Here is a 25,937-nt window from a genome sequence, read left to right on the forward strand (position 1 = left end):
AGTAACATCGACTCTTGCGGTTCATGCCGTAAGGGAAGATTGGGAGTTAGTGGTAAATGAATGTCCTGTTTTATAACCCTTGTGCAGTCGGTAGCCTTAAATTTAACCTTCCTTTTCTCTCTCTCTCTCTCTCTCTCTCTCTCTCTCTCTCTCATTGACAAGGTAATATACATAAATAGATAGATATAGCTAGATAATTAGTTATGAAGTTAGATAGTTAGATACCGTAGATAAATAGACAGATCTGCGACACACTGGTTAGAGAAGTGGCCTATCATCATTCCAGGAAAATGGTGGTATATCATGAAAACATTCACCCTAATACCATTATAGCAGTCCTGAATGAGACAACCCTAGCATGTATTCAGTGTGGATGATGGGTACTGGTGCCAAAATGGTGGCATGTGAGAATGTGTAGCACGTAGGACTTATGGGCCTCAGAAAACGGGCTGTAAAGTCTGTGTCCTGAGTAACACACACACACACAAACACACACACACACACACACACACACACACACACACACACACACACACACACACACACACACACACACACACACACACCAGAATAGGTCCTTTTCATAGTTTGTCAATAGTACCACGTGCAGGCAATCGCTAGAAGGGAACGTTGCTAAGACGGGTACCCGCAAGTGAAAGAAAGCAAGTAGGAAATGGACATGAAAAATAACGACACAGATATCACGTTATTGGCACATACAGAAAGTAAAATATGTAGGTGTGCTAAATAACGTTATGACCATATTATACTATTATCAAGTGGTGTTTGGCATTATAAGGAGAGTGGAGTTCAGCTCGTTAAGCCTGGAGTCATGTTTACCTTATTCTTGTCACCAGTATAATCTCTTTATATTGACCTGAGGGAACTGGGTCACTCCTGCAACTGGACTATTAAGTCGTGAATGCATGACATTCGATGACCTGCAGTTATGAGGTACGAATGTGTCCCCTTGTTTACAATACTCTTTTTACTCTAACTTGGCGTAAAATTACCATACCTCCGTATTGAATGCTGATTTGTATCAGCGATTAACACTAGAATATGATGCTAGTCACGAAGAAGTGCCGTGGAAAGTATCTAGAGCCGTAGTACTTCTTCTGCCACTGAGCTACGTGAAATACGCAACAAAAGGATGAAAATCTGGGCCCGGTTAACGTCCAGAGTAAACAGTTAAAGCTAATGGACGAAACGGCTAACGTAAAAGTACTGATGGATGATAGCCCCACACGAATAGTAAAAATCAGCACTTGAGTTAAAAGGGAGGAATATTAAGAATGGTTGTAATAAACTTTGAATATATTTCAAAAAGTTTGTGTTGTAAAGAAAAATAATAACAATACAATTAGACAAGATGGGAACACATAAATGCAAAATTTCTAGTTAGCCAATACTATGAAGAACGAAAGTATCTGAAAGTTCCACATGGACGATACTGAAGGGGTTTGGGGGAATGTGGAAAGGGCGAAAATGAGAGAGAAAATTCCACTTGTTGAAACCATATATTTGTTTTCAGGTTCATTAGTGGAAACAGCAAAATATCTATAATTATGTATCTTTGTCTGTATCTATTGTGGTAGGTGGGGGCGCTCACCATCCACTCACTCGATGTAGTGTTGCTCTCGGGTGTCTGCCCTTTCCTCTCCATCCTTCTTTCCTTCCATTCTCTTCTGTCTTTCTTTCCTTCATTCTTTCCTTGTCCTTCTGCCTACCGGTGACTTTACACTCCCTCTTCTGTCTTTCTTTCATTCTTTCCACTTTCTTCAGCCTGTGGGTGACTCTACACTGAGTGACAAGCCAAATGGTTTCCTGTGCACCAGGTAACCATTTACTACGCTGGGTGGTAACCATATAACCAAATTTTGGCGCCTGGTGGTTTAGTGGGTAATTATTGCACTCCAATCGGATTGTGCCGGTGAAGGTTTATATCCAAGGGGTGGTTGGGGTTGATTGCTCATGTAATGCCACTCAGGGATGAGTGAGGCTGGTCACTCTCATCTTAAATGTCGAGACCAACTGCCTAGCCCCGGGCTCCTACGCTCCTCATGGGGCAATGTAGGATTTGATGATGGATGGATGGTCTGTATCTATCTGTTTATTTATTTATTTGTGTGTGTGTGTGTGTGTGTGTGTGTGTGTGTGTGTGTGTGTGTGTGTGTGTGTTAGAGAGAGAATGTATGTATGTTTGTATGTATGTATGTGTATGTAATAATAATAATAATAATGATAATAATAATAATAATAATAATAATAATAATAATAATAATTGGTTTATTGGGTTAGCAGTGATACACTGACAGTGTACATGGGGTTCAGTTAACATAGTCTATGCTAAATCTAGGACTAGACTGAGTTAATTATGTGCACAATGGATGGATTGGCGCTGTTCTTGTACCGGTCAGTCCTCGGCGCTCTGATCGGCACAAGCTTGTTAATGTGTCTTGTAGCGCAGCGTGGTGGAGGGGCGTCAGGTGGGAGGAAGTGTCGGTGACGAGGGTGACATAATAGCCCCCTCGCAAACTTCCCCAGTGCCTCCCGATGCCTCTCGGAAAGCCTTGGCAGACTCAGGGTAGTCAGGGCGTTGTCGTAGCCGTCATAGGCAGGGCCCAGGATGATCTTTCACTCCCTTTTCTGTGTCCTCTCCAGCTGCTGTTGTTGTGTGAGGGTGAGCGAGGAGGACCACGCTGGGGAAGTGTACATGAGGGTAGGGAGAATGAAGGCGGTATGCATGTATGTATGTGTGCTTGTGTGCGTGTGTGCGAGGCATCTTAAGGTTGCAACACAGCGTCTTATTAAGGAGGCAAGGAGGCAGTGTGTATGAGTGACGAGACACCTTGGCCACCCATCTGTCATCAGGGGGTAACACACAACCTTGCCACAGAATATATGACATCCCCTGAGTCAATCTTCCCTCCCCTCTCTCTCTCTCTCTCTCTCTCTCTCTCTCTCTCTCTCATGTAATATACGACGTCCAGCAAGTCAGGCAGGATCCGAAGTCACATAGTAGTTTCTTGTAACTGAGATTTTGATTTGCAGGAAGTGGAAGAGACACGGGATTTTTCTGTGTTTTCCCTTCCCTTTTGCTCCTACAGAGAGGAAAACAACTCTAATAATAATAATAATAATAATAACAATAATTATAATAATGATAATAATAATAATAATAATAATAATGATAATAATAATAACAGTAACAGTAATGATAATGATAATAATGATGATGATGATGATGATAATGGTGATAGTCTATCTATCTATCTATCTATAGCCCGACGCCCTAATCCCGCAAAGGGTGGCCGCAGACAAAACGCCTCCAAGTCACTCTGTCACCCACCATTTGACTACCCTCCCCCCAACTCACCCCCCCCTCCCTCATATACCTCTCAACTCCATCCCTCCACCTCATCCTCGGTCTACCTCTCCCTCTCCCTCCCTCCATCTCACCTACATACACCCTCTTAGTCAGTCATTCATTCTCCATTCTCTCCACATGTCCAAACCACCTCAGTGTATTTCTCCTAATCTTTTCAACCACATCCACATCTACCCCACAACGTTCCTTCACTTCTTCATTCGTCAACCTGTCCCTCCACGTCACTCCACATGCTCCTCTCAAGTAACTCATTTCCACTGCTCTCACTCTTGACTTGTTCCCCTCTTGCAAGGTCCACGCCTCGCTTCCATACGTCAGGGCAGGGATCACAATACCATCATGCAGTGACTTCTTAACTTCCATACTCACCTCCCTATTTCTCATCACTGCTTTCAGTGTACCAACAACCTTTCTTCCCTGCTGTACCCTTTCACGTACTTCATCCCCCAAAGTTCCATCCTTACTCATCACACTACCCAAGTACTTGAATGCACTCACATTCTCCATATCCTCACCATCCAACCTCACTGCACACTCTGTGACTTCATTCCTCTCAAACACCATAACTTTACTTTTGTTTACATTAACTTTCAGCTTCCTCCTCCTACACACTGTCCCAAATTCATTCACCAAACCTTGCAACTCCCATTCATCTTCACTCTACAATACTGTATCATCAGCAAACAGCAACACCGGAAGCTTCCAAATCTCACCCACATTCATTAGGGCCACCCCACATCCACTGCCCTACCTTGCACCTCCTTTACAACCCCATCCATATATATATTAAACAGCCATGGAGACATCACACACCCCTGTTTCAGTCCCACATTGAGATCAAAGAACTCACTCAGCTCACCATCCACTCGCACCGTAGCCCTAGCTCCCTCGTACATACTCTTCACAGCACTCAACAATTTTCCCTCCACTCCATATATTCTTAATACCTTCCACATACCTTGCCTATCTATTCTGTCATAAGCTTTCTCCAAGTCCATGAAGGCAGCATACACTTTCTTTCCCTTCTCTAGATACTTCTCCACTAAACATCTTAGAACAAATATCTGATCTACACACCCTTTTCCCTTCCTAAATCCCCCTTGTTCTTCTCCAACTAGCTCCTCTGTCATATGCCTAACCCTATCAATGAGTATTCTACCATATATTTTACCAGTCACACTAAGAAGGCAATTACCCCTATGGTTACCACATACTTCTCTCTCCCCTTTTCCTTTGTACAGAGAAACAATTATACCTGATTTCCAGTCCTTTGGAACCCTTCCCTCTTCCCAAGCCAATCTACACAACTTCCATATCCACCCCACAACAATCTCACCCCCATACCTAAGCATTTCACCACACACTTCATCAATTCCTGGGGCCTTTCCCAGCTTAATCTTCTTCATCGCTTCCACTACTTCCGACCTACTGATCTCTTCCTCCCTCCTCTCATCTCTTCTTCTCCCAGCCATTCCCCAACCACTTATACTCACACTGCTCTCACTCTCTACATTCAACAAATCCTCAAAGTGCTCCTTCCATCTCCTCAATTTCTCTCTCTTCTCCACCAACAATCTATTATTCCTATCTTTCACTCCCCTACTATTTCCCCTTTCACACTGCCTTACTTTCTTTACCTCCTTCCAAAACAATTTCTTACTCTCCCTCCATTTCACACTCAGATTCCTCCCAAACTCTTCATCCACTTTCTTCTTACTCTCCTTCACCAGTCTCTTCACCTCCCTTCTCCTGCTCACATATACCTCTCTCTTCTCTCTCTCATCTTCTCCTCTACCTCTACTCGCCAACCATTCACCATATGCCTTCTTTTGTTCCACAGCTCGTTTCACCTCATCATTCCACCATGCTGTCCCTTGCACACCCTTGCATCTCCTCCTCACTCCACAAACCGCCTCACACGCTGCGCTTATCTCTTCCGTGAATATCTTACATACGTCTTCCACCCCTTCCATCTGCTCTAGCTCATACCTTCCCAATCTTTCTTCCACTATGCTCTTATACTCTGTCATTTTCTCACTATCTTGCAATTTCTCCACTCTTCTCACAGGAGCTGCTTCCTCCTGTCTTCCCCTTCGTCTCCTTAACCACTTTCTTTGCAGCTCTACCTTGGCCATCACTAAGTGATGGTCCGAGACTACATTCCCCCACCCTCTCCACACTCTTGTATCCAACACTTGTCTTCTCATTCGCTCATCCACACACACGTAGTCTATCATTGCCTTTCGTTCAACAAGTTCACCATCCATCCTCCTCATTACTCTCCATGTATACCGTGGATCATCTTATGACGAAAGTAGGTGTTGGCTATTGCCAACCCCTTACCAGCACAGATGTCCACCAAAGCACTACCATTCCCATCTACTTCAGCTGGCACACCCCACTGACCAACCACTCCATCCACTCGTACATTCCCAACTTTGCCATTCAAGTCTCCAATCAACAGCACTCTCACGCTCCTCTCAAACTTGTCCATACATGCTTCTACTCTCGCCCAAAACTCATCCTTCACTCTTGCCACTCGATCCTCTGTTGGAGCATACACACATACAATCGCCCATGCTTGTATACCTACTTTCATCCTCACCCATACAATCCTTGCACCCACTGTTCCATACTCTCTTATATTCTCCTTCCACTTCTTGCTTATCATCAGACATACTCCCTCTCTTGCCCTCTCATTCTCACTGACTCCCGCACATATACCTACACCATATTCCCATTCTCTCACCCTTTCACCTTTCCGTTTAGTTTCAGTCAATCCACATATATCCACTTTTGCACCCTCAAGCACCTGGACAATCTCTCTCTCTTTCACTTCATCATTCACTCCTCTCACATTCCATGTTCCCACCCTCAGAATGTCCTTTGTCCGTTCCTTAGTCGTCAACGTATGGTCCGTCCGGGTCCGAGGCGCTTTATTTGCTTTTTTAGTTAGTTCTTTTTATGGGGTGGGGCACTAACCCACCACCAACCCTTTTAGTCGCCTCGTACGACAAGCAGGGATACTGGGGGAGTATTCTTGGAAACCCCCCTACCCCCAGGGGGGGTAATAATAATAATAAAAATAATAATAATAATAATAATAATAATAATAATCCATCCATCCATCATCCAGTGCTATGTTGCCCCATGAGGAGCGTAGGAGCCCGGGGCTAGGCAAGTTTGTCCTGACATTTAAGATGAGAGTGACCTGCCTCACTCATCCCTGAGTGGCATTACGTGAGCAATCAACCCCAACCACTCCTTGGATATAAACCTTCACCTGTTCAATCCGACTGGAGCACCTTAATTACCCACTAAACCATCAGGCGTCATAATTTGGTTATATGGTTATCATCCAGCGTTGTAAATGGTATCCTGGTGTACAGGAAACCGTCTGGCTTGTCACTCAGTGTAGAGTCACCCATAGGCAGAAGGAAGAGGAAAGAATGAAGGAAGGAAAGAAGGAAGAGGGGGTGTTAAGTTACCCGTAGGCAGAATGGAGAGAAAAGAATGAAGGAAAGACAGAAGAGGAAGGAAGGAAAAAAAGAAAAGGGCAGACATCAAAAGCCGCAATACATCGAGTGAGTGGATGGTGACCGTCCTCACCTACCACAATAATAATAATAATAATAATAATAATAATAAGTAATGATAATGATGGTGGTGGTGGTGGTGGCGGCGGCGACGGCGACGATAGTGGTGGTGGTGGTGATAGAAATGATTAATCCCGGAAACAGGAGGAACTCTTACGGAAGCGAATGAGACATGTGAACTTTCTGCTGTCGTCTTGCCCTTCGTTCTATAAAAAAATAAATAAATAAATAAATAAATCTAATGGTTCTAGTAACAGCAGTTGTAACCCCAGATTCGTATGAGTCTGAGCCCAGTAGGCTGCAGGCTGAATTTGCCCTCCTTCTTGTGCAGTCCACCATCCTCCCTATGGGAGTTAGTACGTATATATATATATATATATATATATATATATATATATATATATATATATATATATATAGAGAGAGAGAGAGAGAGAGAGAGAGAGAGAGAGAGAGAGAGAGAGAGAAGGAGTTGAGGGCCTTTGTATAACCAGGCAGTGGAGCCAACCAACTTTGTTCGTGTCACCGAGCGAAGGCACCTTTAACAAAAGGGTTATAATAAGTTCGGCCCATACTCTTTTCGCCTAAGATGTCTCCCTAGCTCCTCTTCCTTAGCGATTTATTTTTGGATATGGGTTGTTGATATCCTTTTATGCGTTATTAATGATTTATGGCGATAGTAGAAAGATTCACATAACACAGAGGAGGACAGAAAGGTGTAATAAGGAAAATAAATTCCTTAGGAAAAGGTGTTAGGGAGCTTCCATAACCGACAAGAATACGGGCCTCCGTGTATCGTAGTCCATGGTCAGTATTCTTTTCGGTTGAAGAAGCTCACTAACACCTATTCCTAAGCAATTCATTTTGTCCTCCTCTGTGTTATAGAGATCCTTCCAAGATTCCATACTCTCCATAAATAACGTACAAAAGGTTATGAATCAGACGCATCCAGTACTAAATCGCAGAGGAAGAGGTGATAGGGAGCTTCTTACCTGGCGAGAACACGAACCGAAGGCGATAATTCCGCAGTAATTTTGATACACGTGCAGAATAATCCACCTGACGCCAGTGACAAGGGACAAAACACACGATAATACATTGATAGAAGTGCCATGATATTTTACCCCGTCCCGACATAAGTTGCCTGGGACACTGAAAAACTGGGCGGAGGCGGCGGTGAGTGGAGAGGCGTAATGGAGAGGTGCAGTGGAGAGGCGCAGTTGAGAAGCGAAGTGGGGAGGCACAGTGGAGAGGCGAAGTGGGGAGGCGCAGTGGAGAGGCGCAGTGGAGAGGCGAAGTGGAGAGGCGCAGTGGAGAGATGTGGTGGAGAGGCGCAGTGGAAAGAGGCAGTGGAGAGGCGCAGTGGAGAGATGCGGTGGAGAGGGACAGTGGAGAGGCACAGTGGAGGAGGACTGTGGAGAGGCGCAGTGGAGGGGGAAAGTAGAGAGGTGCAGTGGAAAGGGGCATTAAAGAGGGGAATTAGAGAGACGCAGTGGAAAGGGGCATTAAAGAGGGGCATTAAGGAGGTGCAGTGGAGAGGGGCTGTGGAGAGGTGCAGTGGAGAGGTGTAGTGGAGAGGTGCAGTGGAGAGGTGCAGTGGAGAGGTGCAGTGGAGAGGGACAGTGGAGAGGGGCAGTGGAGAGGTGCAGTGGAGAGGGGCAGTGGAGAGATGCATTAGAGAGGGGCAGTGAAGAGGGGCAGTAGAGACGCAGATAAATTACTGAAACACGAGTGAACAGGGGTCAAATATCAGCTTGTACAATAGAGCTTAGGAGTACTGTATATACTTTTGGTTGGTCTGTTGGTTCCATAGACGTGGGGCATAGATAGATAAATAGACAGATGGGTAGATGGATGGACAGGTAGATGGGTAGGTGGATGGACTGATTGATGGGTAGGTGGTTTGATAGGTGGATGGGTAAGTGGATGGATAGATGGATAAATAGATGGATGGATAGATAGATGGATAGGTAGATGGGTAAATGGATGAATAGATAGAGAATGTAGGTAAATGGATTAGTAGATAGGTAGATAGATAGATAGATGATAGATCGATAGAGAGATAGGTAGAGATGGATATATTGATTATTTTAAAAACCCGACATCCAGAAAAGCATATAAATGTATTTGCGGATCATTTGAAAGACATAGATATTTAGGAAGATATTGATATATGGATAGATAATAGGTGGACCAATTGATTGACAGTATTATACAGACAGTTTAATATATAGAATAATAGACAGACACCATGATAACGCTTAGCTCAAAGGCTTTCGATCGAGTCTGGTATAAATCTTTAATTTCCAAACTGCTCTCTTACGGTTTCTATCCTTCTATCTGTATCTTCATCTATTGCTTCTTTTCTGGTCGTTCTATACCCGCTGTTGTAGACGGCCATCGTTCTTCTCCTAGATCTATTAACAGCAGTGTTCCTCAGGGCTCTGTCCTATCACCAACTCTCTTCCTTTTATTCATCAATGACCTTCTAAGGTGTACATTTAACCCTATCCACTCGTATGCTGATGATTCCACCCTTCACCTTTCCATTCGGTTCTCGCAACACCCATCTCAGCAGTTACTTCAACAAACTAGGGATGAGGCTATGACACACCTAATGTCTAACTTGGCTTGTATCTCTGACTGGGGTAAAAATAATCTTGTTTTTAATGCATCTAAGACTCAGTTCTTACACCAATCAACCCGACAAAATCTTCCACAGGAGTACCCACTAATCTTTAATAATATTCAGCTTAATCCTGTATCATCCTTGAACATGCTTGGGGTTTCATTCACTCGGGACTTATCTTGGAAAGATCATATTACATCTCTTGTAAAATCTGTTTCCAGGAGATTGGGTGTGCTAAGCCAACTCCGTACCTTCTTTACCCCTGCACAGTTGTTGACTTTATACACGGGTTTTATTCGCCTCTGTGTATAGTATAACTCTCATGTATGGGGACGCTCCCCACATAAAGCTCTTCTCAATAGGGTGGAGTCAAAGGCTTTTCGTCTCATTAAGTCTCTTCCTCTTACTGACTCCCTTCAACCTCTTTCTCTTCGCCGCATTGTTGCATCTTTATCACTTTTCTGTCGCTACTTCCGTGGTCACTGCTCCTCTGAACTGTCTGCATGCATTCCTCCACCTTCACGACGGGAGCATAGCGCTATACCCGTCTAACAGCAAACTCTCATCCCTTTTCTGTCCAGCTCTCTAATGCAGAAGTTAACCGTTAGTCCCAGTCCTTCATTTATGCAACAGGTCAACTCTGGAACTGTCTCCCTCTGTCTGTATTTCCTGCTAGCTATGATCTCCAGTCTTTCAAACGCAGTGTGTCCAGGCATCTCGAAATGATTGGATCTTGAATTTGGCTCTCTATTGTATTTTGTTTTTCTCTTGGAAGGAACAGTTATTGGGGGCTCGTGGCCTTTGGTTCCTTCTTCCTAGCATAAAAGAAAAATATGTACCTCCAGCATCTAGTTTTTGTAAGTGATTGAAAGACATAACACAAAGCATTAGCCAGCTGACAGAGACTGGATTACATTTTAGCCTACTTTCTATTCACATACATAATAAGGTCCATTGTAGGATGGGATCTTCACGAAGGGAGAGTGGTAGCCAGAATAAACCCTTCCATGCTGGCAAAGCACGATTGGGGAAGGGTATCAGCAGTGTGATTGGGTATATGAAAAATAAAAAGATGTTGCAGTATGTGTGTGTGTGTGTGTGTGTGTGTGTGTGTGTGTGTGTGTGTGTGTGTGTGTGTGTGTGTGTGTGTGTGTGTGTGTGTGTGTGTGTGTGTGTGTGTGTGTACGGGGCGAGGACATTAACAAGCACATGGCAGGACGCACTACCAACTGAATCTTTAAAGTCGAACACTGCTTGGGTTTCGAATCCTACTGTAAACCTGGGGCAAACCCTGATCGCGAGAGGAACACGCCACCACCCCTCCATAGTCGCTCGCGTAGCTTGCCGGACGTATATTAACAGACAGACAGATAAAGAGACATAAGTGGCTTACGAAGACGAAATATTGGCAGGGTAGAATGACCAGAGTGACTGCAATTAACCATTTCAGGCCGAGGACACCATTTTACATTTACTTTACATTTTATTCTTGCTTCTTTCAAACTCTGTTATTGTCCGAGCAAGCGAAACGAGCGAGAACTCGATACATTAGACGAAGTGTGGCGTGTAAATTCTCGCCCGGTATGGTTTATAAAATTCCCATTGTTGAGGAGCACCGTATTTTTTTCTTCTCAATTATATAAGAAATTGTAGCATGTCTTATCATTTTGAAATTGTCGTGAAAACTGCCTTCCGGTAGTGCCAGAGTTTACCCCCGTCAGAGCCAAATATAGCAAACAGGAAAAAAGGAACTGCTCTGTGTGTGTGTGTGTGTGTGTGTGTGTGTGTGTGTGTGTGTGTGTGTGTGTGTGTGTGTGTGTGTGTGTGTGTGTGTGTGTGTGTGTGTTGTGCATTTCTTTTTCATTTTTTTCCTTATTTGTTTTGCAGTGTCTTCTTACAATTTTTTAGATCCTTCACAATACAGTTTTATCAGAGTCTATCCACTTAATCCTCCTGCCTCTTGTCACGGGGTTTTTAAAGTATAAGCAATATTAAAGGATAATTATTCAATAATACTGAGAACAGGACAATGAATTGTCTTGTGAAAATCAAGCAATGATTACTTTATGCCAGCTTACTTCGCCGATTCTCTAAGGACGAGAATTTATTAACTTTCTCAACAGTACACAGCAGAGATTAATTCCTCACAATTGCTGTTTGTTAGTACTGTTAGCCTCTGGAGAAAGTGACTTCACCCTTGACAATCAATAACTTATGCTATTAATGATAACAGATTCTTGCTGGTGCATTAGCTCCTAGATGGCACAACGGATTTTAAGCTTCATACAAAAGGACTGGCCTAAATACCAGTTATGAATAGCAAAGCATTTATGCAAACTAGGAGCTATAAGTGAAATATGCTTAATATGGAAAATAAAACACGAGTTTACATTACATTAAGCTCAAGAAAAAGAACTGTTAAATTTATTGATTACAATAAAATAAATTTACGTTACATTTCAAAATGAATTCAAAATAAGGAGATTACACTCATTCACTCAAAAGCTAAACTCTTAAACCTAGGAAAAAAACGAAAAGAAAATACTGGTCAGAAAAGTGGACAAAGCGGATGACTGGGCATCGTTACTGGAAGGACACTGCACATGCTAAGTCTCTCGTCAATCACGCTAGGTGGGAATGCGGCGGCGGTGGGAACTGCGTCGTAGGAAGGACACTGCCACACACTACCTGCTTCCGTGGCATACAAATATTGACTGACTTCAAATCGTGGGAAAGAGGCGAGCATCCAGCTGCATTGCTAACGGCTAGAATGAGCGAAACACGCCCATAATAAATTGCTCAGCGGAAGTGCTAATGTCTCGCACAAAGACGATCATTCATGACACAGTGAAAAATTGTTCTGAAAACACTCCCGACCAGGTGAATACGTAGCGGCCAAACCGAACGATAAACACTGGGATTCCACTAGAGTTCACGGTTTCCCACCAAAGTTTATGTCACGAGCCAACTCGTGACATTACACCCCATCAATAGTGAAATTTTTTCTCAGGAAAAAAATTTCAATATACATACATATAAATCCTACTCAATCACACAAGATTCACACTGTGGTGTGTGTGTGCTATCCTGCTACAGGAGAAAGTCACAGTCGCCAGTGAGCGAAAAAAAACTCGTATTTACGTTAATAGGAGCAAGCTTGAGGGAAAAACTCCGTGACGACAGTGAAAAATCCTGTACTCAGGTCAAACTGAGCGAAAAATTCGCTACATTTACATTAACAACTAATTGTTATGTAGTGTGATGTATGTAATACATGGTGTAGGTGTGACAGTTGTGGTGTAACTGTACCTGTACGTGTAAAATTACATAATGCAAATTTATAGCAAATAATGATGACGAGGCAGAAGAGAAGGTGCGGCAGCATGCGAGAGGGACGACCAGCTGATCTGCACGTCAATGCTGCACCCACCAGCTGCACCTGCGAAAGGAATCAAGATGGAGCATCAAAAGTGTCATTTCTCTCTCTCTGCCTAGCAATCAGTACTTATGTCATCATTAACCAGGAAACGTAATTCTTGAATTCACAAATTTCTTAGAACCCTTATAATTTACTGGTTAATGCTTATTAAACAGGAAACGTGCTAGTTCTTGAATTGCTCAAATCTCTTAGAATGGGCAGTTTACTAGTTAACCTAACATTATTAACCAGGAAACGTGCCAGTTCTTGAATTGCTCAAATCTCTTAGAACGGGCAGTTTACTGGTTAACCTAACTCTACACTTACGATTAATGACAGGAAGCTGAGAATCGCTTTGCAATCTCAGGCATGTCACGTTTTAACACCCACTGTGGGTGTGAACACTCGTGTGGATATTGTGCATTCTCCGGGAATCCTCAGAGAGGCCCGCAGCTTGAGACGTTCCACAAGGTAATTCATACACAGCCTCGGACTGTCTCTGCAGGGTTCTCAAACTTCCCCCTTAACTTATGATATACATGTATATACAAGTCCTGGATGTAACGTGTCCTGTGGGACCAATGGGCAAGCCGTCAGCAATTACTGGTACACTTTTAACTGGGAACCAGGCTGGTCCTTGGATTACTCAAATCTCTGAGGACGCCTATCCTACAGAACCCAGCATATAACAGTTGCCTGTGTTAGTCAGCAGTTAGCAGGCGAGACATCAGGTCTGCACCTACATTTTCACTTCCCTTGATGTATCTCAGAACAAGGTTAAACTGCTGTAAATACAGTGTCAAGCGTGTCAATCTTGCATTAGCCATTTTGGTCGTGGTGAGACTAGTGAGTGGCATATGATCAGTTTCCAGAGTGAATGGTGCCCCATATAAATAATAATATTTTTAACACCATCAACCACGGCCAAAAGTTCCTTCTCAACAGTACTGTAATTCCTCTCGGCGGGTTTTAGCTTACGGCTGTGGTATGCCACTGGGAAGATTCCACCTTCCGATTCCTGCATCAATACAGCACCTACTCCATCTTGTGAAGCATCAGTGTGCAGTATGAAAGGTTTGTTGGAATCAGGCAACTGCAAGATTGGCTCCTTGCACAACATGTTCTTAAGGGCGGCAAAAGATCTCTCTTGCACTTCTCCCCATTCAATGGTGTTTGGAGCATATTTCCTTAGCACCTTGTACAACGGTTGGGCAATGAGATCAAAGTCGGGGATAAAACTCCTATAATACCCCATTAGGCCAAGGAATGCCCTAACCTGTTTCTTGGTCACGGGTCTCAGGGCTTCTCTAACCTTCCTGATCTTGTCACCCTGACACCTGCAGTGATTGTTGCCAACAATATGTCCGAGGAACTCCACCTCACTGTGAGCAATCTTACATTTGCTAGGCTTCACATCATGTTGAAACTCTGGAGTCTACTGAACACAATTTCCAAGAGTCTGAGGTGCTCCTCCAATGTGGCGGAATGAACGAGGACATCATCAACGAACATCTCCACTCCTACAATACCATAGAGCACTTGTCTCATGGCATGATTGAATACTGCTGGGGAATTGGTAAGTCCAAATGGGAGGACTTTATACTGATATAACCCCCTAGGAGTAGCAAAGGCAGTGAACTGACGGCTCTCGGGGTGAAGGGGAATCTGGAAGAATCCCTTCGCCAACTCGAGCTTCGCGAAATATCGTGACCCTGCCAGCTTGGAGAAGATGGCAATGTGGTCACCCATCGGCTCAGCATCCACTTTGGTGATTGCACTGAGCCTCCTATAGTCGCCACAAATCCTGACTCCACCATCTTTCTTGCGAACTACTACCATTGGACTGCAGTAAGGAGATGAGGACTTTTTAATAATACCTGCAATCTCCATGTCAGCAATTTCGTTGTCTACTGCGCCCTGTAGTCGCATGGGAATCGGATATGGCTTAACCTTTATGGGAGTATCGCTGGTCAACTCAATCTTGTGACAATCAACCTTTGCAAGTCTAGGTTGGTCAGAGAAGACATCAGCATACTGACAGAGCAGTGACCTTATGGCATTCTGATCACCTAATGCTAAGTCAGCATTAAGTAAAACATCTCTGACATTCTCATCCTGACGGGACTGAGCGGTTAAGGGCTCGTAATCATGGTCATCAGCTGGGATCACCACGGCTGCCCCGGTTTCTTCCAGTGGCTGGTCACTATCATCAGCTACTCGTAGGCCAGTCTCCTCGGGGTTTGACTCATGATAAGCCTTCAACATGTTAATGTGGAACCTTTTGTGAAGATTCCCCATCTGAATTATGTAGTTGAGGTCTGAAATGCGCTCTACTACATCAAATGGACCCTTCCACTGTGCCAACAACTTGTTCTGGGCAATGGGGAGTAACACCAGGCACTTATAGCCTGGACTAAAGTTCCGAAGTTTTGCCTTCTTATCATAATAGGCCTTCTGAACTTCACGCACCTTGATCAATTTTTTCTTAGCTAACTCGCATGTCGACTGGAGGCGGTCAGCTAGATCAAGGACGTAGGTGTAGGTGGTCTTGACTTCAGGGTCGGGTTCTTCATTGTCCCATAACTCGCGAAGGACTTGAAGTAGTCCACGGACCGACCTTCCATACACCAGTTCAAAGGGTGAGAACTTCAAGGAGTGCTGTGGGGCTTCTCGATAAGCAAACAGAAGAGGAGCAATGAACCGCGGCCATTCCTTTGGCTGTTCAGCGGCCATGCACTTTAACATCTTCTTGAGAGTCCCATTGAACCTCTCACACAGCCCGTTACACATGGGATGATAAGGCGTAGTTCGCAGGCCTCGGATGGACAACAACCTGAATGCTTCGTTCATCATTGCAGAGGTGAACTGCGAACCCCGGTCGCTTAAGACCTCTTTGGGGATACCTACGCGACAGAACACTTCGATCAATGCCTCAGCAACAGTGACGGCCTCTATATTCTTAAGGGCCATGGCTTCAGGCCACCGTATGCTGAAATAAACAATAGTGAGGATATACCTTGATCCGTCACTTGCCCTAGGAGAGATTGGCCCAACAATGTCAACTGCTACTCTCTCAAACAGTTCAGAGATTACAGGCATTGGTTTCAATGGCACAGGATGGACGCGTCCCCAGTCAGTGGTATGCTGACACACGTTGCAGGAATGCACAAGCCTTTTTATTTCATGTCCCATTCCTGGCCAGAAAAAGTCAGCATGGATGTGGTCAGAGGTTTTCTTTTGGCCCATGTGACCTCCCATGACTGAACAATGACCCAATTCAAACACCACCTGGCGATAATTTACGGGAACGATGAACTGCAGTCAAACCTCGCCCTGAGGTGTTTGTGACTCATGGCATAGCCATCCTCGCTTGCGAAGGAACCTGGCTTGACCTCCCCGTGAATACTTAATCACTTTACCCTCCAGCTTCTTACGCACTGAGGCAAGTGTCGGGTCAAACTGTTGTTCTTGGACAACGTCTTGACTATGAATCAAATCTTGCGGCGTTGCGACGGTCAATGGGGTGACACGATTCGGAGCCTTGGCCATGGCTCGTGTTACTGCAACAGACGAAGTCTGAGTAGCAACATCTCTGGTGCAACTGTTTTTGACGCCCGGTATGTTGCCGATAATGAGGTCAAACAAGGGTTCTGGCATGACGACAGCAGCTGTCAAGCCAGTGTAGAAAGGAGATGCCACCTGGATACGTGCCTCAGGGAACAATCTCACTGACCCATCAATAAGTCTAACTTGGATCTGCTTACCCGTGTACTCGTCGGGCCGAACTAAACTTTGCTTGAAAGAGCAACCTGAGGAACCATTATCTCTCAGGACATTAACAGAAACACCTCCCACAAACCCTGGCTGAACAAGAAAGGCAGTGTTACTGGTGGAAGGGTCTGAGGAAGTAGCAGCCAGTCATTGGTGAGACTGTGAAACGAACGATGCAGCAAATGTGGCGCCCTGAGAACTTGGCACCTGAGGGGTCGTGCTCACCATCTGAGGAGCTGGAGCATTGACCACCTGTGAAGGAGGGTTCACTGTCGCTGGGGAACTAGTGAACTGCGGGGAAGTACCTGTACTGGTGGGGTTGGCAACACTGTACGCTTGTTGTGGCACAAGGGCTGCATTTGCGTCCTGCCTCCGATACACTAAAGTCGATTGTCCTGACTGAGGGTTACGTGGTTTGTCCTTGCCCTGCTGCTGCTTGAAATACCGGTACTGCTGCTAGTTAGGGTTCTGTTTATCGTACTGCTTCCACTCAGGTTTCTGAGTGTTTTGCCCCTGGTCCTTCTTCTGCGGTTTTGGACCTTGGCCATTATTCTGAGAACGGCCTTGTTGCTGGGGTTCAGTCTGAGATGGTTTCCCAGATTTATCAGGTTTCCTGTTCCAGATATGCTGCTTGTGAGTTTGATACCTGTATGCAGTGAAAAATGCATCAGCCTTCTTCACCATTTGGCTGGCATCTCTTACCTGGCAGATCTTAAGCTGAGCCATAAGTTCAGTAGGCCACGACTTTTCTAGCTGCGTGTGCAGCATAAGGTCAATTATCCCCTCACGCGTGGAAGGAGTTTCATCTTTCTCCATCCACTCATCTAAGTAAGCAGTAAGCCGGTCAAGAAACTGAACAGCAGTCTCTTTATCCTGTAAACGCCCCCTCATGAACTGACTCTTGACGTCGTCAACTGTGAGGCCGTACACTTTGACAAGTGCAGCCTTCATCATCTCATACGTGAGATTGTCTCAACGAATTCTGTGGAGAATATTGAGGGCAGGGCCCTCAAACAGGCTAAGAAACTTAAGCTGCTTAGCTGCATCATCCAGCTGGTAAAGTTGAGCCATGTCTTCAAAACGAGCTATGAATGGCTCGATTCGCTCACCTTCCTTGTATGGGGGAAGCTTGATGTGTGGAGTCGCCATAACATGTGCAGGGAGAGCGCTCGTGGAGCTTGGGCCAGCAGCACCAGATGTGTCTGAAGCCAAGGAATCTCGCTTGAGCTTCAGCATTTCAATTTCATGCTTTTTGCATACTTCTCGCTCGGCACGTTCGTATTCTCGTTGTTCTCGCTCGTATTCACTTTCTCTCTTTTGTTGTTCTAACTCGAGTTGACGTTCTCTCTCACGTTGTTCTCACTCGTATTCGCGTTGTTCTCGCTCTTGTTCTAACTCGAGTTTGCGTTGTTTTCGCTCTTGTTCTAACTCGAGTTTGCGTTGTTTTCGCTCGTGTTCACGTTCTCTCTCACTTTCCTTGCATTGTTTTCACTCATATTCACGTTCTCTTTCGCGTTCTTCACGAGCATCTTTCTCACGTTGTTGCTCATAATTAAACCATGAGAGGACGTAGCTTTGGATATTTTCTGGGTCAGTAAGGCACATATCTTTAGCTTACTGTACATAGACGTTGGCTGCCATGATGCTAACTCAATCTAAATAACTAGCGACTCAGTACTGACTGCAATTTTTTCAGAGAAAGATACTGATAATCGAGAATAAAGAATATAGGCACAGGTTAGTGGTGACCAGTTTTATCTAATTAAACTGGTAAAGAAAGAAAATTAAACAAACAACTGACTTTGAAAACTATTATGTAAATTAATAAAAATGAATTAATAATCACCAGTAAGATAGTGCCTATAGACTTTAATGATAAATACCTAAGTATGAACGAGTGAGTATTATCTCATGAATAGCTTTAGAGCTAGGAGTTAATATCCTGGCGAGGTCGCCAATTGTCACGGGGTTTTTAAAGTATAAGCAATATTAAAGGATAATTATTCAATAATACTGAGAATAGGACAATGAACTGTCTTGTGAAAATTAAGCAATGATTACTTTATGCCAGCTTACTTCCCTGATTCTCTAAGGACGAGAATTTATGAACTTTCTCAACAGTACACAGCAGAGATTAATTCCTCACAATTGCTGTTTGTTAGTACTGTTAGCCTCTGGAGAAAGTGACTTCACCCCTGACAATCAATAACTAATGCTATTAATGATAACAGATTCTTGCTGATGTATTAACTCCTAGATGGCACAACGGATTTTAAGCTTAATACAAAAGGACTGGCCTAAATACCAGTTATGAATAGCAAAGCATTTATGCAAACTAGGAGCTATAAGTGAAATAAGCTTAATATGGAAAATAAAACGCGAGTTTACATTACATTAAGCTCAAGAAAAAGAACTGTTAAATTATTGATTACAATAAAATAAATTTACGTTACATTTCAAAATGAATTCAAAATAAGGAGATCGCACTCACTCGCTCACTCAAAAGCTAAACTCTTAAACCTAGGAAAAAAACGAAAAGAAAATACTGGTCAGAAAAGTGAACAATGAGGATGACTGGGCGTCGTTACTGGAAGGACACTGCACATGCTGTCTCTCGTCAATCATGCTAGGTGGGAATGCGGCGGCGGTGGGAACTGCGTCGTAGGAAGGACACTGCCACACACTACCTGCTTCCGCGGCATACAAATATTGACTGACTTCAAATCGTGGGAAAGAGGCGAATGTCCAGCCGCATTGCTAACAGCTAGAATGAGCGAAACACGCCCATAATAAATCGCTCAGCGGAAGTGCTAATGTCTCGCACAAAGATGATCATTCATGACACAGTGAAAAATTGTTCCGAAAACACTCCCGACTGGGTGAATACGTAGCGGCCAAACCGAACGATAAACACTGGGATTCCACTAGAGTTCGTGGTTTCTCACCAAAGTTGATGTCATGAGCCGACTCGTGACACCTCTGTCACTGGCAATACTAATTAACTTCATGTATAATTCTAATTCTGTCAATATCCTTTCCTTATTTTTTATTTATTCATGTATTGATCTGTTTGCTACCTTACTAAAGCATTTATTATTTCTCTACGTGTCTGCAGTTTTTCCTTGATTTTTTTTCTGTTCTATTTCCTTATTTTATGTCCGTTTTCTTCCTCTCTCTCTCTCTCTCTCTCTCTCTCTCTCTCTCTCCATTATTTTTGTTTGTCGAGTTTCAATGACGGCTTCAACTTGATGTAACTTTTTAAACTGTTTTTTTGTTTCCTTCATTGATGACACGTTATTTGTATGTTTATTTGTTTGTATGATTTATAGCAAGTGTTGGTAGATATTCAATGTGTCCACCTGTTACTTGTGAAATGTAGAGAAAAATATTAGTCCTGATTTATATTTATACAAGGAAAAAAAAATGTGTTTGGTTATGTGGGTGAGAGACTAAGGATATAAAGATAGCTCCTCAAACCCATAGTGATTTTCTGCCTAAAATATAGTGATTTTCTGCCCAAAAGATAGTGATATTCTACCTTAGAGATAGTGATTTTCTGCCTTAAAGATAGCGATTTTCTGCCTTAGGGACAGTGATTTATTACCTTAAAGATAGTGATTTTTTACCATAAAGATAGTGATTTACTGCCTTAAAGAGAGTGATTTTGTACTTTAAAGATAGTGATTTTCTTCCTTAAAGATGGTATGCTTAAAACCCTCTTAAAGTCAAAGGGGTAAAAATCCTAACCAAATTAGCTCCCCAGACATCCCACTGATCTGTAGATGTAATTTACCGAACTTTTGAGAAACCAAAGGATTTTTGAGAGAGAGAGAGAGAGAGAGAGAGAGAGAGAGAGAGAGAGAGAGAGAGAGAGACTCCTAATTTTGAGAGGTCCTACTGCAGTCTTCCTTCACTGATGTTTCGTCAGACCGAAGACAAAAATATAAGTTAAAAAGCATTTGTCCTTTAAATCAAGTAATGTATTCTGTATATTTATATATGCTACCACCAGATTAGTTTATTCGTCTTAGCGAGAACTCGTCTAGTGAAAGGGTGAGAGATGGGTATGCTGTCTCTCTTAGTTCGTAAAGTCTCTCCAAGGCTGACTGGAATCGTCTGGAGGTGGTTGGAATGAAAAAGAATACTGTAATGGATTGAAGAGGTGTAGCAAGTACCTGTGGCTGAAGATGTTACGTTGTATCCGTATTTTCCGCATTATCATTATTATTATTATTATTATTATTATTATTGTTGTTGTTGTTGTTGTTGTTGTTGTTATTATTGTTGGTGTTATTGTTGTTATTGTTATTATTGTTATTATTATTATTATTATTATTATTATTATTATTATTATTATCATTATTATTAAATAACCAAAAGATTGTCTCATATTGGGTAAATTTTAAAACTGAGACCCAACCCTCCCCATTTGTAATTGTTGAGCGATACTGACCTGCAAAATTGGGAAGTTTGAAGCACAACACTTTGATGTGGCTGTGAGAGGCTAAGGAATGATGTGATGGAAGAGTGCCGCTGATGTTTCCTCTAAACCAGAGGTTCCTAACCTTTATTTACCCATTACCCCATTTTCCACACCTCCCTTCACTCATTACCCCTCATTGCTTATGTTTCCACAATTGCATTTTAGCTGCTTAACATTTTGATGCCTAGATTTTAGTTTGAATGTAGGACTTAATTAAAGGTTAGGCTAAAACCAAGAGGGTTATTGCAAGGAGTAATTTATTTTTATTATTAACACTGATACCAAATAAACATGACTTTAAACATTCATCTCTGAATTTTAGTATAGGTCTGAAAGTCTATCATAACTGGTATGATTTTTAGATTTTTTTTTTTTTGTTACCTCCCCCATTACCCTTCACAAAAGACCAAATTACCCCACTTGGGGTAACTTACCCCAGGTTGGGAACCCCTGCTCTAAACTATTGATGCATGTACACTTCTCATGGATTCATTTTGCACCGTTGTTCCTTGCTTCGGTTTAAAGTTTGGTTAAGTGCTCTTCGCCATTAGTCTGTGGCCATGGTTAAAGTTTCTCGCCAGAGTTTTCTATTTTTACATCCGTGACTTAGTGCCAGTGACTGGAGGTGTCCCTTGCCTTTACAGGGGCCTTGAAGTAAATATAAATAGAATCTCCATATTTTCATTTTTTTTTCTTTGTGAAAGTCTGTAGGACAAATAAGACGTTCACAGTGTTCTTGATGAGGCTGCAGTTAAAACAAAATAAGAACAACTGAACCAAAACCTTTTTCCTATAATTACTTTTGCACCTCTTAGGGAAGGGGAAATGCTGGAGGAATGGCATGTAGAAAAATTTGTCTTTTACGTGTTGTATTTTCCAGCTGGAATTTTTTTTATAGGTTTGTGTAAAATCTTTGAACTCAGTTTTTAAGGAGAATGTTACGATCATTATTAGTCTTTTTCTCTATAAACTGTTTCCTTACTTAGTGTCTCATGTCGTTGTGGCTGCTATTAACCCGTACCTGTCTGCCTCCCTCAGCGACGCGCCTGGTGTCTGAGTCTGGGGGGCCTCTGGTGGAATTCTCTGAGCCTCGCTACTGCACCGTCCTCTCTGAAGACTCACAGCTCGCCTCCACCGTCATCGCTGTCTCTGCCACACACTCCAAAGGTCAGTCACATATACTAATCTTAGTATTCTACAACGCAGTCTGTGTACGTCTTAATATGTATTCCCGGACGCACTGTGATGCAAAAATATTATTTCATTATAACTGTTCCCTTTACCAGGTGGGAGTTTATCCACACCTACTTTTGCAAGGTCACGGTTGGCTTAGACAGAGAGTTAAAGTATGCGGTACTTAGACTGAGTGTGTGTTCATTCTGAAGTACTCTCCCACCGCTGGTTAAATCTGTCGATAAATCCTCCTTCACAATGACTCCATCTACCTACCAATATTTACCGCCGTTGTAAAATCAACCTAACTTTCCTCTTCCTCACTGACTCCCCCACTTGTCGATACAGGAATTTAGGACAGTGAATTCTCCTGCCAGTCTCCCTTTTATGTCACTGTTTCATGCCCGTCTACCCACTTCCTGTCTGAGTCCCCCACCTGTCTTCCCTCTTCCTGTCTGAGTCCCTCACCTGTCTAAATACGAGTCTAATCCAATCAGTCCTCCTACCTGTCCTCCTACTTCCTCGCCGAGATCCTTCCAGCTGCCTGCCCGATTCCAAGATAAGTCTTCTTACGTCCCTAATTCCCTGATTAGTCTCCTTAGTTTTACCCTCGCACGATGTTATTTCTCTCGGAAGATGAAGCCTGTGCTTCATATTACTGTATAGGAAGTTACCTGGTTATTGAGTATGTTTGGCTGCATAGACGGGTATTCCTTGCAGAGGTTCACTTTCTCTCAAAAACGAAAGAAAAGATAAGATAATATCACTCCCATTAACTTCGTAGTAAGCTACGTAGATAATTAATCTTCTGGTCGATTTCACGTTCACCGAGTTTATCTGTATCGAAGACCTGCCTATTTAGAGGTTTATTCACTATGCTTATACAGTAGAATCGAGCATTAACACTGTTTTAGATCCACGCTGAGTTCACATGTACGTTATGTTCCTATTCTCCGATCATCACATCTCGCAGCTTCCACGGTGAGTTGGTCCATAAGTATTTTTTCATCCATGTAAAGCACTGTGAATTTCTTTGTCCCGTTAAAAGTTCATCACCCCTTGCAGTTTTACCAACATCCACATTTAACTCAACTTTCTCATAAGTCCACCAAGATTCATTTTGTGTTTTTTGACTGTCTGCCAGGGGGCACGGAGCTGACCTCACACAGTTTGCTTCCTCTCCCAAAGCAATAAAGCCACCCGGGTGATGATAAATTGCTGTTGTGCTAACGACCCTGATCCAGGCTGGTGATGGCTGCCTGCCATGACCACCCACCACCCTCACACTGGCAACTTCTGCAGCCACAAGGCAAGCAGTGCACCTGACGGCCACTGTGATGTTTACGACCATCACTGCTGCGGTAACATGTACCTGACACCAACATATTGCAGTGGAGGCGCCACTAACCCACCCAGCCTCACCCCAGTTCACACTAGGGTATCTAGTTCACACTCCCCTTCCCTCCCCACTCTTCCTAACCCCAAGCCACCCCACCCAGCCTCACTCTTCCTTATCCCAACCCGCCCCACCCCACCTCTCTGGTCTCAGACGCCAGTCAGCCTCGCGTCAGTGCTAAACTTGAGGCAGAGTGATGGCGGATATTTTTTTAGAGGAATGAGACCCAGTTGGCGTCGGGTTCAGTAGCGGGATTTATGGTGAGGCCCAGTGATGTGTGGCGACGCCCTCTGGCCTAGGATATAGTGAGACCTACCCTGGCCTCAGGTGAGGATATAGTGAGGTGTTGTGACGGGATCAGGATAGACTGAAGTGTAGTGACAACCTCAGGACAGACTGGAGTGTATTGACAACCTCAAGATAGAGTGAGGTTGGATGACAGAACAGAGTAAGGTCTAACGACAATCTCAGAATAGAATGAGGTAGCATAACAGGACACAGTGAGGTGTAAGGACAACCTGAGGACAGAATGCGGTAGGGTGACACCCTTCAGGGTAGACAGATGTATGGTGACACCCTCATAAATATAGTGAGACGACCCACCGGCTTTTAATTCACTGTAGATAGTGGGATGTAGTGTGGGTGTAGCGAGTTGTGTGTGTGTGTGTGTGTGTGTGTGTGTGTGTGTGTGTGAGTGAAAAAAGTTGATTTGGTTAAGGCAAGTTGCAAAGATAAGCTTATGTTACTTTCCTGGCATTTTTATAAGTCCAGTAGAGCTATTATTTAATATGAATAAGTTTATAAAGAAAACTGTACATCGCATATGACAGAAAGAGAGAGAGAGAGAGAGAGAGAGAGAGAGAGAGAGAGAGAGAGAGAGAGAGAGAGAGAGAATGTATAGACAGACAGACAGACAGACAGATAGATAGATAGATAGATAGATAGCTGTAGATAGATGGATGGGTGGATGGATGGATATAAATAGACATGTGGGTGGATGGATAGATAGAATGATATATACATACCTACATACACAGATGGATGGATTTAATGATAGATAGATAGATAAATGTAGATATGCTCTATATAAACAACATTGTATAAACTCAACGTCTGATATTGAAGTCCTTTAACTATGTATAACTTATATAAAAATAAAATAAGTCATACACCATATTTTTACAAGACCTTCATATAAACAGTACTGTACATGGGTTTTTTCTTGAGGATAGTTAAGGCTAAACTCACCTTCCCCAACTGAAATCCTTTTGCTGAGAGAAGCTTCCACCCCTCATTTGCATAACTTTGTGTGCATGTAATTCTTTCTTTTCCCTCCCTTGCACTCCCGCCCCAGCAATGTGACGGGAGGACAAAGGGAGTCTTTGTTCGTCCTGCCCTCTCTTATGGCTGGAAGTGGCAGCAAGGAGACACATTGGTGATATTGTGTGTTCTTATGAACACTATTTTATATTCACAAGCCACTTCCTTCATAAATACGTCCGCGTGTGGGAATTTAACTCATGCAGCCACAGATCTTCCATTTCGTTATGTTTTTGCCATCACCTGACAGTTATATTTGGCATCCACCACACCTTTCATCGTGAAGAGTATAATGAAAATATAACATCATTCACTGTGTGACTTCCTCATTGTTAGATAAAAGCACCTGAGGGGTGCTAACCTGTCTGCTTATCTATCTACCTACCTATCTATCTATCAATCAATCAATCAATCAATCACTATATATATATATATATATATATATATATATATATATATATATATATATATATATATATATATATATATATATATATATATATATATATATATATATATGTAGTAGTTGTATTGAAGGAGTTAAGGGTTTCTTTGGCTGCTACTGTACTGTATTTCCTAAAGCTTTCCACCGCAATATAAAAAATACAGAGATTTCAATCCTGGTAACTGAAGACGATTTTATTCAGCAGGAGTAGGGAGAAGCATTACGTAGCCTCGGTGTTGAAAACAGTGTCTAAAGCTTTCACAACGCCAGAAGTGTGATTTTTAAATTTTTCGTTGACGCCTGACAGTTTTGTGC

General features: G+C 43.1%; 1 protein-coding gene across 1 annotated transcript in view; it reads left to right on the top strand.

Moving 5' to 3' along the window:
* The first annotated feature begins 2,386 nt into the window (after positions 1-2,386).
* LOC145391604 (putative neural-cadherin 2) overlaps positions 2,387-25,937 on the top strand; it is a 187,059-nt gene continuing 163,508 nt past the window's right edge. The window contains exons 1-2 of the mRNA XM_080266148.1: positions 2,387-2,489; positions 22,327-22,455. Of these exons, the coding sequence (XP_080122274.1) occupies positions 2,387-2,489; positions 22,327-22,455 (232 nt within the window). The remainder of the gene's footprint in view (positions 2,490-22,326; positions 22,456-25,937) is intronic.

Source organism: Coenobita brevimanus, chromosome 19 (genome assembly GCF_032717465.1).
Source record: "Coenobita brevimanus isolate Jiangsu-jjx chromosome 19, ASM3271746v2, whole genome shotgun sequence".
Classification (NCBI taxonomy): Eukaryota; Metazoa; Arthropoda; class Malacostraca; order Decapoda; family Coenobitidae; genus Coenobita; species Coenobita brevimanus.